The sequence below is a fragment of the Brienomyrus brachyistius genome, unplaced genomic scaffold (genome assembly GCF_023856365.1).
Source record: "Brienomyrus brachyistius isolate T26 unplaced genomic scaffold, BBRACH_0.4 scaffold51, whole genome shotgun sequence".
In the NCBI taxonomy this organism is placed as follows: Eukaryota; Metazoa; Chordata; class Actinopteri; order Osteoglossiformes; family Mormyridae; genus Brienomyrus; species Brienomyrus brachyistius.
Window position 1 is genome coordinate 2,156,346 of NW_026042326.1, and position 13,566 is coordinate 2,169,911.

Below are 13,566 nucleotides of genomic sequence, written 5' to 3' on the forward strand. Positions count from 1 at the left end.
AATGTTTTTTTTGATGCTTGTCACTAAATGCTGCTTAATAGTTCCTATCCGGGGCTGCTCCCCCAGAGACTACAAGTTGCTAGTCCATATAATGCTAGACCACCTAAATCATGATGACAGGGCTTTTGCCATTAGAAAATAACGCATTTGCTTAAAATAACACATTGATAAACACAAAAATGTTTTTTATCCCTTAAATTATTAAAATAACTAAGGTATTATTCAAAAAAATTTTTTTTTTATGTTTTTGAAGTACGTAACTAAATACCGCTCACTATAGATCCTATCCGGGACTACGGTGTCATCTTGGTCTCGAACGCACTCCTTGTGGTGCCTTGTTTTATGAAATCTGCTTGAAAACTTTATTGGTTACTTTGTTGGACGAAAGAGAAATATATGGTGCTTAAGACTTTGAAACAGTGGGAAAGGTTGAAGATGTTGGATGGGGTGCTATACAGGGTCAGCAAAGACCTCTTAATTGGGAGGAGGAGATACCAGTTCATAGTTCCTCCATCGCTAGTTAAGGATGTCCTGGAAGGGGTTCATGACGAAGCTGGACACCAAGGTCAGGCTAGGACTTTGTACTTGGCGAGGCAGCGATTCTCTTGTATTGAGATGGAGCGTGACGTCCATGAACATGTTAAACATTGTAGGCGCTGCATGGTCAGCAAGACACCCAAGCCAGAAGGATGAGCACCCATGGAAAGTATCAAAACCACAAGTCCACTGGAGCTAGTCTGCATAGACTTCTGGTCTGCAGAAGGTTCAAATAGTAAAAGTGTAGATGTTTTGGTAGTCACCGACCATTTTACCAAGATAGCCCATGCTAAAAAAAGGTTAGGTGGTACCTTGGGCGGAGCTTAATTCTCCGCTTCTGACGTCATAAGAGGAAGTGGCTTATCCTTGATTCTGATTGGTCGAGAGTTTATGCCCATATATGGTATCAATACATGCTTATGCCACGTTTTGCCGATAGGGGGGTTTGGGAGATTAAACTTTAATAGAATAAAAATACATTACATGTATTTTATTAATGTGCTTTTTAATTACGTTTTTAAGGAATAATAAAACATAGAACCGGATGATGGCAAGATAGCGCATACACGTTCAGCGGGGGCGTCCGTCCGGCCCTGTGTTGTTAGTAAGCGCCGCGGCGTATTTTAAAAGAAGGTACCAAAATGTTTTAAAGAAGAAAGCACCAAAAGAAGAAAACCCTTAGTGTTATTTTAAAAGAAAAGCAGTGTGAATTTAAACAAACATGCCCGAAAGAAGCAGCAGAAGAGCAAATTTAAACAAGTGCAAGCGAAACCTATGAACATACAGCCCCGTCGTTTTAAAAGAAGCGAGCACTCATTACATTTAACCAACACGAAAGACTTTAGTTATATTTACCAGGTTTGAGAAAGCATGTAAGCGGCAAACTTTTAGAAGAAATAGGACGAAACGATCCCAGAGACCTGCCATATGCTACTACTCTGTTTGAACAACGCGGGTCGGAATGGACGGTCGCTAGTCCGGAGTTTGGCGCATGCGCACCCACGCCGACGCCCCTTTCAAAATGGCTACGCCGGCGGAGCACCTGTTTTAGCAAATAAAACCCCTATAACCGTAATGTTTTTAAGGAATGAGGCACTTTTCTGTCAATGTCAATGCGCTCTGAGCATTTTCGATAGCAATAATCAAAGAATAACGCTGTTAATTCTTGTTTAAGCGAGCGCATGCGCGTAGATCCACACAGTATTTCCTTTATTGAGCCAGCTCGTTGCGTCAAGCAACTGTCAAATGGCGATCAATTGTCAAATTGTCTCATACAGAAAATGCCATCCATATGTTTGGGAGCCAACTCGTTGCGTCAAGCAACTGTCAAATGGCGAACAATTGTCGCTGGACCAAGAATTCATGCATCTACCTTTGCAATGCAACCACCTTTTTCTCGGGTCGACAGCACAACACCCCCGGATTGCTTAGCTACATTTAGCTAAATTTATCTACGTACGGTTAATCAAAAGGTGTAACCAGAACTTGAAAAGATGTATGACAACACATGCTGAGCTTTTATTTCAAATAAGCCCCTTTAACCTCATCGTTTTAAGCAATGAAACTCTTTTCGGCTAATGTGTTATTTAAAATAAAACATCTTAAGCATTTCGACAACAAGAATCAAGGAATAACGCTGGCGATCCTTGTTAAAATAACTCTCCATGTCGCGCTTGTGCGTGCAGCCACGACACCCACACACCACTGTCTTTTATTGAAAACAGCTGAGGCAAGTCGCTTTCGGAACTGTAAAGTGTGTATACAATAAGTAAACGTGTGTAAAAGAAGTATAAAATGTGTTATAAAGCACATAGCCAACATTAATTAATAAAGAATTTAAGCATAATACCCCAGACGTACCACGGCCTATAGCCGGTAGAAAGAGAGCTATCCTACGGCCTACAAGATAAAAGCATATGGCACCAAATTGGAATCAGTAGTCTTTAAAAGAATAAAATACATTATATGAATTTATCAATGCGACATTTTAAATACGTTTTAAGGCATAATAATTTTAAGGGGTCACCGGACGCGTCGAGCTTTTCTAGCTAGAGAGGAAAGAGAGTCGGGCAGTTTTGAATGGTAAAAGCAGTAGTTGTGTATTGTTAACGGTTTATTTTTTAACAAAATGTACTATTTTATAACGGTAAAAACACAACAATCCTGTTTTTAGGGGAGATTTATGCGCATTGCATGTCTAGACATGTCGATCAGCTAATGGCCGCGGCAGTGAGCGATAAGCCTATGAGAAGGAAGCGTCAATTGACAAATTGACAAATTGTTGCAGAGTGCGTGTAACATCTCGTTTAACCGCTGGTCCTGAGTGTGACAAGCAGACAGACAGCATTCACGCACCGGCAGAAAGCACATTACGTCTATTTGTTAATCTGTTTTATTCGTAAATAGTATAAAATAATATATGTCTAATTGAAATAAAAGTCGATGTCTAACACCACAGCTCTGGGACTCTAGCATAGCCCCGGGCGCCCCGCTGAGGGCCTGTGGGGCTGGATGAAGTATCTAACTTCAATGGCTTAATCAGTAGGGTAAAGTGCCGTAACTTAAACGGGGGTATGACAAATTATTATAAAGTTTAAGCCAATAAGATTTAATTAATAAAATAATTTAGTTGTATTTTGTTAGTTTTATTTTCAATAAAACACACCCAGCGCATTATTAATTTAATAGATGCAGGAACTAGTGAGCGGTATTTAGCTACGTACTTCAAAAACATTTTAAAAACTTTGTTAGACTAATACCTTAGTTATTTTAATAATTTAAGGGATAAAAACATTTGTCGTGTTTGTCAATGTGTTATTGTAAGTAAATGCGTTATTTTCCAACGCCAAAAGCCCTGTCATGTTTTAAGTGAGAAATGATATGGACCAGCAACTCTCTCTGGGGGGAGCAACCCCGGTTAGGTACTATTAAGCAGCATTTAGTGACATGCATCAAAACACATTTGTAAAAACTTTGAAAGAATAAAGTCTTAGTTATTTTAATAAATACGTTTTTCAGTAAATGTTTATTCACGCGCATGCACACAAACACACACACACCCCGGAGGTCGGGGGGCTATAGAGTTTAACTTTAGGTTGCTGATCGCAATGTGTGACCAAACCCCAAAGCACCCTAACTTAGTCGTTTACTAACTTATCGTGAAAAACAGACAGAAATAGACTTGTAAATTCTAAAGAAAAGACATTAACTGTATTTGTTAATGTTTAAAGGTATACAAACTACAGTTGTATCGGACACGCACACAAAAACACTAAAAGAGTTTTGCTCAGTCAAAAAAACACCAAACATATATTGTTCACGCTTTTTATTAAAATGTATAAGGATTGGTTTGTTATAGGGAAATTTTAAATTAATATGAGTGGGATATAAGTCAGGGGGCGGCATGGTGGTGCAGTGGTTAGCACTGTTGCCTCACACCTCTGGGACCCGGGTTCGAATCTCCGCCTGGGTCACATGTGTGTGGAGTTTGCATGTTCTCCCCATGTCGTCGTGGGGTTTCCTCCGGGTACTCCGGTTTCCCCCCACAGTCCAAAAAAACATGCTGAGGCTAATTGGACTTGCTAAATTGCCCGTAGGAATGCATGTGAGAGTGAATGGTGTGTGAGTGTGCCCTGCGATGGGCTGGCCCCCCATCCTGGGTTGTTCCCAGCCTCGTGCCCATTGCTTCCGGGATAGGCTCCGGACCCCCCGCGACCCAATAGGATAAGCGGTTTGGTAAATGGATGGTTGGATGGATGGGATATATGTCATTTAGGCAACAAGATTTGAGGAAGAACCTAAATAGTGGCTGGAAATTACCAACAAGGCAGGCAGAAGTGTGCTTTCCTTATCTCACAAGTCATGGAAGGGTGGGGTGGGGGGACACATAAGTGGGGGGTAGGAACTGTGGAATCAGGCAAGAGTGTAAGAATTTAGGATATAGTCTTGTTATTTTAAAGAAGGTGTACATGATTATTTAATTACTTTTAATAGGAACCAGTAAGATGCATTTAGCACCATGTTGCAAATACACATTAAAAACTTTAAAGAATAAGGTCATAGTTATTTTAATAAAGACATCCTACAAGGTACCCCACGGCCCTAACTTATATAATCTACAAGCTTGATCCGAGATGCTTGCTGAAGTACAATGCTAAGTTGACATCGGTAACGGAGCTGCAGCCTGTTTGATAGTTAATGAAACATAGTTCAAATTCAACAGTGTCAGCAGTCATCCACGATGCAGGGAGACTACAGATTGACTATAACGACCCCGTTTATCAGCTGGCATTATTTACATTTTTTTTGACAGAATAAAGCCTTAGTTATTTTAATAAATATGTTTTTCAGTAAATGTATACTCATGCGCATGCACACAAACACACACACACACCGGAGGTCGGGGGGCTTTAGAGTTTAACTTTAGGTTGCTGATCGCAATGTGTGACCAAACCCCAAAGCACCCTAACTTAGTCGTTTACTAACTTATCGCGAAAAACAGACAGAAATAGACTTGTAAATTCTAAAGAAAAGACATTAACTGTTTTTGTTAATGTTTAAAGGTATACAAACTACAGTTGTATCGGACACGCACACAAAAACACTAAAAGAGTTTGCTCAGTCAAAAAAAAAAAAAACACCAAACATATATTGTTCACGTTTTTTTATTAAAATGTATGAGGATTGTTTTGTTATAGGGAAATTTTAAATTAATATGAGTGTGATATAAGTCATTTAGGCAACAAGATTTGAGGAAGAACCTAAATAGCGGCTAGAAATGACCGACCAGGCAGGCAGAAGTGTGCTTTCCTTATCTCACAAGTCATGGAAGGCTGGGATGGGGGACACATAAGTGGGGGTAGGAACTGTGGAATCAGGCAAGGGTGTAAGAATTTAGGATATAGTCTTGTTATTTTAAAGAAGGTGTACATGATTATTTTAATTGCATTTAATAGGAACCAGTAAGCTGCATTTAGCACCATGCTGCAAATACACATTAAAAACTTTAAAGAATAAGGTCTTAGTTATTTTAATAAAGACACCCTACAAGGTGCCCACGACCCTAGCTTATATAATCTACAAGCTTGATCTGAGATGCATGCTGGAGTACAATGCTAAGTTGACAACGGTAACGGTGCTGCAGCCTGTTTGATAGTTAATGAAACACAGTTCAAATTCAACAGTGTCAGTAGTCATCCACTATGCAGGGAGACTACAGATTGACTATAACGACCCGTTTATCTGTTGTCATTATTTAATTTATTTATTTATTTTTATTTTTTTGACAGAATAAAGCCTTAGTTATTTTAATAAATATGTTTTTTTCAGTAAATGTGTATTCATGCTCATGTGCACAAACACACACACACCGATGGTCAGGGGCTTTAGAGTTTAACTTTAGGTCTGTGAAAGTATAGGACCGCGATGTGTATACAGGCCCCAAAACATATTAACTTAGTCGTTCATGAGTCTTATTGTGAAAAACCACGCAAAATAGACATGCAAATTTTAAAGAAAAGACATTAACTGCTTTTGCTAATGTTTAAATGTATAAAAACTTTAGATGTATTTGTTAAACAGTCAAACAAAAATGTGTTATTTTAAAGTAGTATAAAATATAACCTTAACTTTGGACGCAAGATGAACAACCTACAAACACAGACAGACAGACACACACAAACACACAGCAAAGCCCCAAGCATGCGCACAAGCACACAACCAAAGGTGGGCTTTTAGAGTTTGCTCAATCAAAAAAACATCAGACCCATATAGTTTACGTTTTTTATTAAAATGTGTAAGGATCGCTCTGTTACACTGTAAACCCGGATAAGTTCAATCCACTTAAATCGTTTGAGGAAACCGATTCCCTTCAAATGATTTGAGTAATCAACCCAAAACCAAAAATCAACTGATTTAGTAGAGTAAACTTAAAAGTAAAATTGTCACAATGTACTATATTGAGTCATCACTACCTAAACTGTTTAAGTATTCAATATTTAAAAAATAATTTGTTTAAGTACAGTTAACTTAATACTAATAGAAAAAACTCAATTGTTTAAGTGGTGCTAATATTACAAAACTCATTTTTTTGCATATTGTTTAATTAAAAGCGTCTTTTAATTAAATGTATTATTATTACTAAAACTTAATATGTCAAGGCAAACACACTCAAAACCAAAGAACACTAAAGTGTTTTTTTTTTTTACTTTATTTATAACAAAACAAGACTTTTGTTTTCCTTTGAACAGTATTACAATTTTTACACATGGCGCTTCTAAGAAAACATTTCTTTCAGAAACATTATTTCAATATTTCAGTTATTCCAAGACACTTTTTGACAAGAACTTATTTGTGGTCTCTGAGGTAGTTTTTTTTTCACAGTAAGTGAAACAAGTGCACAATTGAACTTCATATAAAACATTTTCTTTAAAACAATCCTTTTAAACAGATAAAACTGTGTATCACAAGTAAAGAACTTTGGTGTGACACTCTGGGTAACAAGTTGTAACAGTAAAACTTATTTCCACAAATATTTTAACTTGGAAAAATAAAAACTATGGAATAAGGAATGGCCCCAGCGAGACAATGAAATTAAAGGAATAGGTCACTGATTTTACATAAGATATGTTCTTACCTTAGCTTTGACGAGTTGATGTGTACCAGTTTTGTCTTTGTGCGTGCCCTCAGTCATGCAAATGGAGCAAAGCCTCAAAGTGACACTCTTCCAAGTTTAGTTTAACTAAATTTAATGTGTGGATTTTCTAAGCCGATAAGAAGGGGTACTATATTACAAGGTGTAATAACACTGTAGGAGCACTTCTTCATCCCCCCAGTAACTCAGTCTATGCTTCAGAGTGCACTAGGGTTACTGGTATGCATCAACTCTTCAAAGCTAAGGTAAGAACATATCTCAGTATCTCACATTGAAAGCTCATTTTTTAGCCTTTGGAGTTTTGGAGGAGGATCGTTTCGTCCCAGATTCAGCATAATCTGCTGGATAAACAGGAAGGTATTCTTCATGCACTTTGGGTACTCCAAGTGGAGTGCATAAGTCAGTCCGAACAGGAGACACATTGCCAAAGGAAGACTGCAGATGGAATCCATAACCACATTGCCCTCTAGAAGGATCCCCAGTTGGGAGGGGTTCAGTTCTTGCTCTGGACTTCCGTTTTCACCATTGAAGATGATTCCTATTGGGATTTCAAGGTCACCATCAGCAGCATTCTACAGAGGGGGGAAAAACAGTGAGTTAACCTGTTGGTGGAGAGTAACACAAGTATAAAAGGTCCATCCATCCATCCATCCATTTCCCAAACCGCTTATCCAATTGGGTCGCGGGGGGTCCGGAGCCTATCCCGGAATCAATGGGCACGAGGCAGGGAACAACCCAGGATGGGGGGCCAGCCCATCGCAGGGCACACTCACACACCATTCACTCACACATGCACACCTATGGGCAATTCAGCAACTCCAATTAGCCTCAGCATGTTTTTGGACTGTGGGGGGAAACCGGAGTACCCGGAGGAAACCCCACGACGACACGGGGAGAACATGCAAACTCCGCACACATGTGACCCAGGCGGAGACTCGAACCCGGGTCCCAGAGGTGTGAGGCGACAGTGCTAACCACTGCACCACCATGCCGCCCCTGTATAAAAGGTCAAAGTATTGTATTTCTATAAATGCTGTTTATTATTTAAGTACAAGTTAATTGTAAAAAAAAAAAAAAAAAAAAAAAAAAAAACGGAAAATCTGGGGAATCTGTAAGGCTTATTGTCATTATACAACTGTATAATGAAGTTTGTCCTCTGCATTTTACATTTGAAATAAAGATGATGAGCTTCATCTAACACCGTCCATTGGTTCACTCTTCTACTCTGGTCCACTTGTAAAGGTACCCACAGACAAATAAACAAAAACCAAGGCACTCTGTCTGTTATGAAAAAGTTACAAGCCTTTATTTTATCATGGCCTTCAATTAAAAAAATTACCCAATGCATTTCAGCCAAGGTGGCTTTTATCAGAGTGCAGAAACAAAATGTTTTGTTATCTGTGGGTACCTTTACAATTTTACATTTACCAAATGGACCATCCTGTGTAATATTTTCTCACATTTAACTGCATGTTTTGATGACATTTTCAGCACTATTTTTTACTTTGTTTTGGACAATGATTTTGCCCAATTTGTGGAATATCCAAATTTAGCTCTATTCCTCTGCTTAATCTAATGTTTCAACATTTCTAGAAATTATGCATACATTTAATTTACATTTAATTTCAGACAAAAAAACAACAACTAAATTTTGCATGAAATATAAACTGTGTCCAAACATTCTGGATTAAAATATTGTGTGACCTATTTGGGCCAAAAGCAAAGCAAACACTTCAAAGCTGATCTTAAAGTAATTTAAGTTGCAATTTCTATCCCTCCATGTCCAAATCACTACTATATGAGGTGGTTTCCCTGCTCAACCCTCTACACTCAGTATAGAGGTACTGTACATGGTACTAAAATGAAGGAAGGCTCATTTTTCTTAACAGCAGATCCCAATGTACTCTGTCTACAGTATGATTGTTGTTGTTTTGTCTGTTTCTTTATTATTTATGCGCTGTGTACATGAAAAATTATTTCATTTTGGGAACAATAATATCTATAGTCTGTGGACAGCTTTATTACCCATCAACATTTTAAAAACCATGTGAAGGACTCTGACTACATTGTATGTTTTACAGGATTTGTAAAAACTGTTAAAAGGTCTCTCTTGCAAATGCGACTCAGAGTCTCAAGAGACATACCTGTGTAAATCAACAATAAAAATAATAAAATAAATAAATCTAGACCCATGTGTGTATGTTTTTGGAATATGGTAAATTAATAAACCAGTATATCAAAAGAAAAGGTAAAATTACAATATTCCTATATACTTACTTTTTGACTCGTTAAGAACTTGGAGGCATTGTCCCCAAGAATAATTGGAAGTCCCCTCAAGGCGTAACATCTGTTGACAGTGGGCTCCATGCTCTGCAACATGTTAAAACAGACACATTTACCACTCTAACTCATGAGATGAGACATGCTGTACAAATAAAAGAATAAAATATGATGCCAACTCACCTGCTTTTGCTTCCGAAGGTCTGCCAGTTCTTGGCCCACACGTCCTGTCTTTCTCGTGAAGACCTCTTCTAAGCCAGGATACAGACCATCCAGAGCAGAAAAGAATTCTCCTATGAGGCTTTTTCCAGTAATTCTGGTGAATTCCAAGTTGACCTTTAAAACAAGCCCAGTTATTATTTTCAAAAATACTAAAACTAGATGAAAAACATAAAATAAAATCACAAACCTGGCTTTCAGTAAAAAGCGCTGGCCACCGCTGAACCATCTGCCTGATGTCAGGCTTATCCTTCACTACTTCTGCTCTTCTTAAGGCAAAAGTGGTGTTCATGGCATGTTTTATGATGGAAACATCCGGAGATTTTTTCTTCATTTCATCAACCATGGCTTCTCGGGAAGTTTGAAGACTAGCGCTATCCATTCCCTGTGGGAAGTCTGGGAGGTAGTTTACTTCTCCTTTTCGTGGTTTCTTTATGTTTTTGTGTGGAGGTTCACCATCAGAATTGCATTTTCCACGTTTGCCAGCATTTACAGTTACATCTGGGTGTCCCAGCTTGCGCATATCATTTCTGTAGTTGCCCATTTTAAATTTAAGGCTGTTCTTCCAACCTTGATAGCCAGATGATGAGCCTCGTTCTTTGAGGCATGGATGTTCCGCTACTAAGGCCTTTGCTACATCATCAATGTCCTCGTCTTCTGGGTAGGCTTTATAACTATAAATAGCCTCGGCCAGCTTGTCAAGGATGCAATGCTTCAGGTCTTTTGAGATTTTGAGGTAGGTTGCATCACGGAGGTATGTAAGATTTCCTTGGCGAAGTTGGTATTCTACACTAACGGAAAACTTTGGAATGATAAACGGGTCAGGCCACTCTTTGCGCACCTCCACCGATGATGATGAGACAGACAAGATCTCTGTATCTGCCTGGCTGCTTGTCTCACTAAAGCTGTCCAATACTGGCATTGGTGTAAGCGTTATGATTGGGATGATACGAATTGTTGGCTTCTCTGGAACTTCGGACATATCTCTCAGATTAACAGGAGCATTGTCGAATACATGTAGGTCTAGATAAATTAAGTTGTAGCATGAATCGAAAATTAAACATAATACAGCTGGTAGGCCTGCTGCATGATTTTTTTCATTATTATTGCAGGTACAACAAATAATATTGATAGCCTATACCTCAGGATTTTTGTGTTTCATTTATTATTGCAATAAATAGAAAAATGCAACGAAATAAATATACATGCACAAGCTTTTCTGTCTCATTACTGCAATCACACGTCCTTGTACACGCACACTACGGTTACACACTCACACAAAAACGTGTTGTCAGCGCTGCCCTGACGATTTTATCAGTTAACGTTAGCCTAGTGTAGCAACTTAAAGGCTACACATGACATTTCTCACTAGCGAGGTAACGTTAACGTTATTAACAGCGCTGCATCTTAAAGCAGACAACGGACAGAGACGGTGCTTCATAACACTGTTGAGGGACACACACACAGCTCTCTCTCTCTCTCTCTGCGTGTCTCTGTCTCTCTCGCTCTCTTTCTAATAACTTCATTATTAACTGCATTAGTCTGCTATCAACGGCTCAAGCCTCCATCGCCAGCTTTAAAATGACGTTTTGGAACTCGCAAAAGAGTCGTTGGATGAGATGCGGAAGAAATAATCCTACTCACAATAGCGATTTAAGTAGAAAAACCGGACGAATCCCTTGAAATATATCATCTGATCGATGTCTTGATGTGTGGCAACCGTAGTATAAGCGGAATAATTGACTCCGGGCCGTTGATTATTAGAAAAATAATGCACACCCGAGGTGTAACGGCCACGACGCGAATCACCACCTCGGGTGTGCATTATTTTTCTAATAATCAACGGCCCGTCGTCAATTATTCCTTACATAATAAATACTTTTCACTACTTTGCGGATTTCACTTATTGCGGGTTGTTTTTGGGACGTAACGCGGTAAACGAGGGTTCACTGTAGATTGAATTAGCGTGCACATTTGCGTAATGTAACATGCAACTATTTTTGCTTAACGTTGAAATACAAAGATTTAACTCACCAGTTTGCGTGAAGGTTTGAGGAAAAGTACTCCCTATCGACTGAAGACTGAAACAAACATGTCCAAGCCCTGGCAAAACCACCAAAAACGACTTGTCTTCATTTCTTCTGACAAACAAGTCCAGAAGTCTCTTCGGTTCCAGCGGGAAAAATATGGGAGGGGCAACAAAAACTTAAAAATAGTGAAAGTACTTTCAACTAAACATAATCAGTAAACATCAAATTTACTTTTATTATTTGATTGTTGAGTTTAAAACTTATTCTCTTATAAAAATTGAACTTAAACTATTTATTAGAATAAACTTAAAATAGAAAGAACCATGTTAAATGTATTCATTTTAGTGCATCACATGCAAAACAATATAGGTTAAGTGCAAAAAGCTTCAACCAATGAGTTCTGTCTGACACAGTAATATGATTTTAGTTTTACAGAGAAAATTAATTACCATCAGTGATTATAGCTAAACCATTTGAATGCAAATAACTTTTGGGATTACAGTGTAGAGCGCAATTTTAAATTAGTATGATTGTGATATAAGTCATTTAGGCAACAAGATTTGAGGAAGAACCTAAGTAGCAGCTAGAAATGATCGACCAGGCAGACAGAAGTCTGCTTTTCTTATCTCGCAAGTCATGGAAGTGTAGGGGGGTGTAGGAACTGTGGAATCAGGCATAATTATTTTAATAAAGACATCCTACAAGGTATACCACGGCCCAAGCTTATAGCGTCTACTATCATGATTTGAGAGGCTAGATGGAGTACCATGTTAAGTTGACAATGGTAACTGAGATGCAGCCTGCATGCAGGGAGACTAGAGAGTGACTATAGTACCCCATTTAACCGTTGGGTCCTTATTTTTTAAGAATTTTGACAGAATAAAGCCTTAGTTATTTTAATAAATACGTTTTTCCAGTACATGGTTGTTCATACTCATCTGCACAAACACACACACACACACATCGGTGGTCAGGGGCTTTAGAGTTTAACTTTAGGTCAGTGAAAGTATAGGATCGTTATGTGTATTCAGACCCCAAAACATATTAACTTAGTCGTTCATGAGTCTTATTGTGAAAAACCGACAATATAGACTTGTAAATTTTAAAGAAAAGACATTAACAGCTTTTGTTAATGTTGAAATGTATAAAAACTTTAGCTGCTTTTCTTAAATGGCCAGAAAAATTGGCTCAACACTATTAGTTTATATGAGGATGGGGTGTTCGCAACAGTCACAATCCTCGCAGGCAAGCATAACATGCCAAAGAAACATCTCTTTCATTTATTTCAAAGCAGACACTTTGTGCAAAAGTTGTTTCCTCATTGCCCAAACGGCCACCAGAATTGGATGGCCCTTAAAGACCTTTCATAAGACTTGGAGGCCCTGTCCTGAGGTTTATCAAAGACCAGGTTCTTACACTATAGGAGACTGATGCTGTTTAAGTACTCGATGGGATGACCCCTGCAATGAAATTTGTAACATTTCAAGGTGTATATTTTAAAAGAATGAAGTGCCTGGCCAGTAAGAGAGGTATGGTATCGGATGGTGGAATGTCGATCGGGTTTGTTAGAGGATTAGAGGAGGCAGAACTATGTTGATGTCCCGCTCAATGGCTTTGAATATGTCTGTCCAGAACTCAGATAATCGAGAGAGCAGAGCCAAAACATAGTTCTATGATAGTAGACGCTATAAGCTTGGGCCGTGGTATACCTTGTAGGATGTCTTTATTAAAATAATTATGCCTGATTCCACAGTTCCTACACCCCCCTACACTTCCATGACTTGCGAGATAAGAAAAGCAGACTTCTGTCTGCCTGGTCGATCATTTCTAGCCGCTACTTAGGTTCTT

The 13,566-nt window shown here is 38.6% G+C and overlaps 1 protein-coding gene and 1 long non-coding RNA gene across 6 annotated transcripts; one reads left to right on the plus strand and one right to left on the minus strand.

The window, feature by feature from the left end:
- Nucleotides 1–6,727: 6,727 nt before the first annotated feature.
- Nucleotides 6,728–12,219, minus strand: LOC125723808 (uncharacterized). 5 transcript variants are annotated; one of them, XM_049000605.1, is made up of 6 exons: nt 11,723–12,219; nt 9,879–10,073; nt 9,653–9,805; nt 9,467–9,559; nt 7,460–7,761; nt 6,728–7,171 (listed from the first exon to the last, which is right to left on the minus strand). In XM_049000605.1, the coding sequence occupies exons 2-6, from the start codon at nt 10,068–10,070 to the stop codon at nt 7,168–7,170; spliced, it is 744 nt and encodes a 247-aa protein (XP_048856562.1). In that variant the 5' UTR covers nt 10,071–10,073; nt 11,723–12,219; the 3' UTR covers nt 6,728–7,167. The 5 variants fall into 5 exon arrangements, 2 of the variants coding, with proteins under 2 accessions (XP_048856562.1, XP_048856561.1); XR_007386974.1 differs by having other exon boundaries at nt 6,728–7,761; nt 9,653–9,785; XM_049000604.1 differs by having other exon boundaries at nt 6,728–7,761.
- Nucleotides 7,689–9,375, plus strand: LOC125723817 (uncharacterized). Its single transcript, XR_007386977.1, has 2 exons — nt 7,689–7,822; nt 8,197–9,375. It is a non-coding gene; the product is annotated as an uncharacterized LOC125723817 (long non-coding RNA).
- Nucleotides 12,220–13,566: the final 1,347 nt, after the last annotated feature.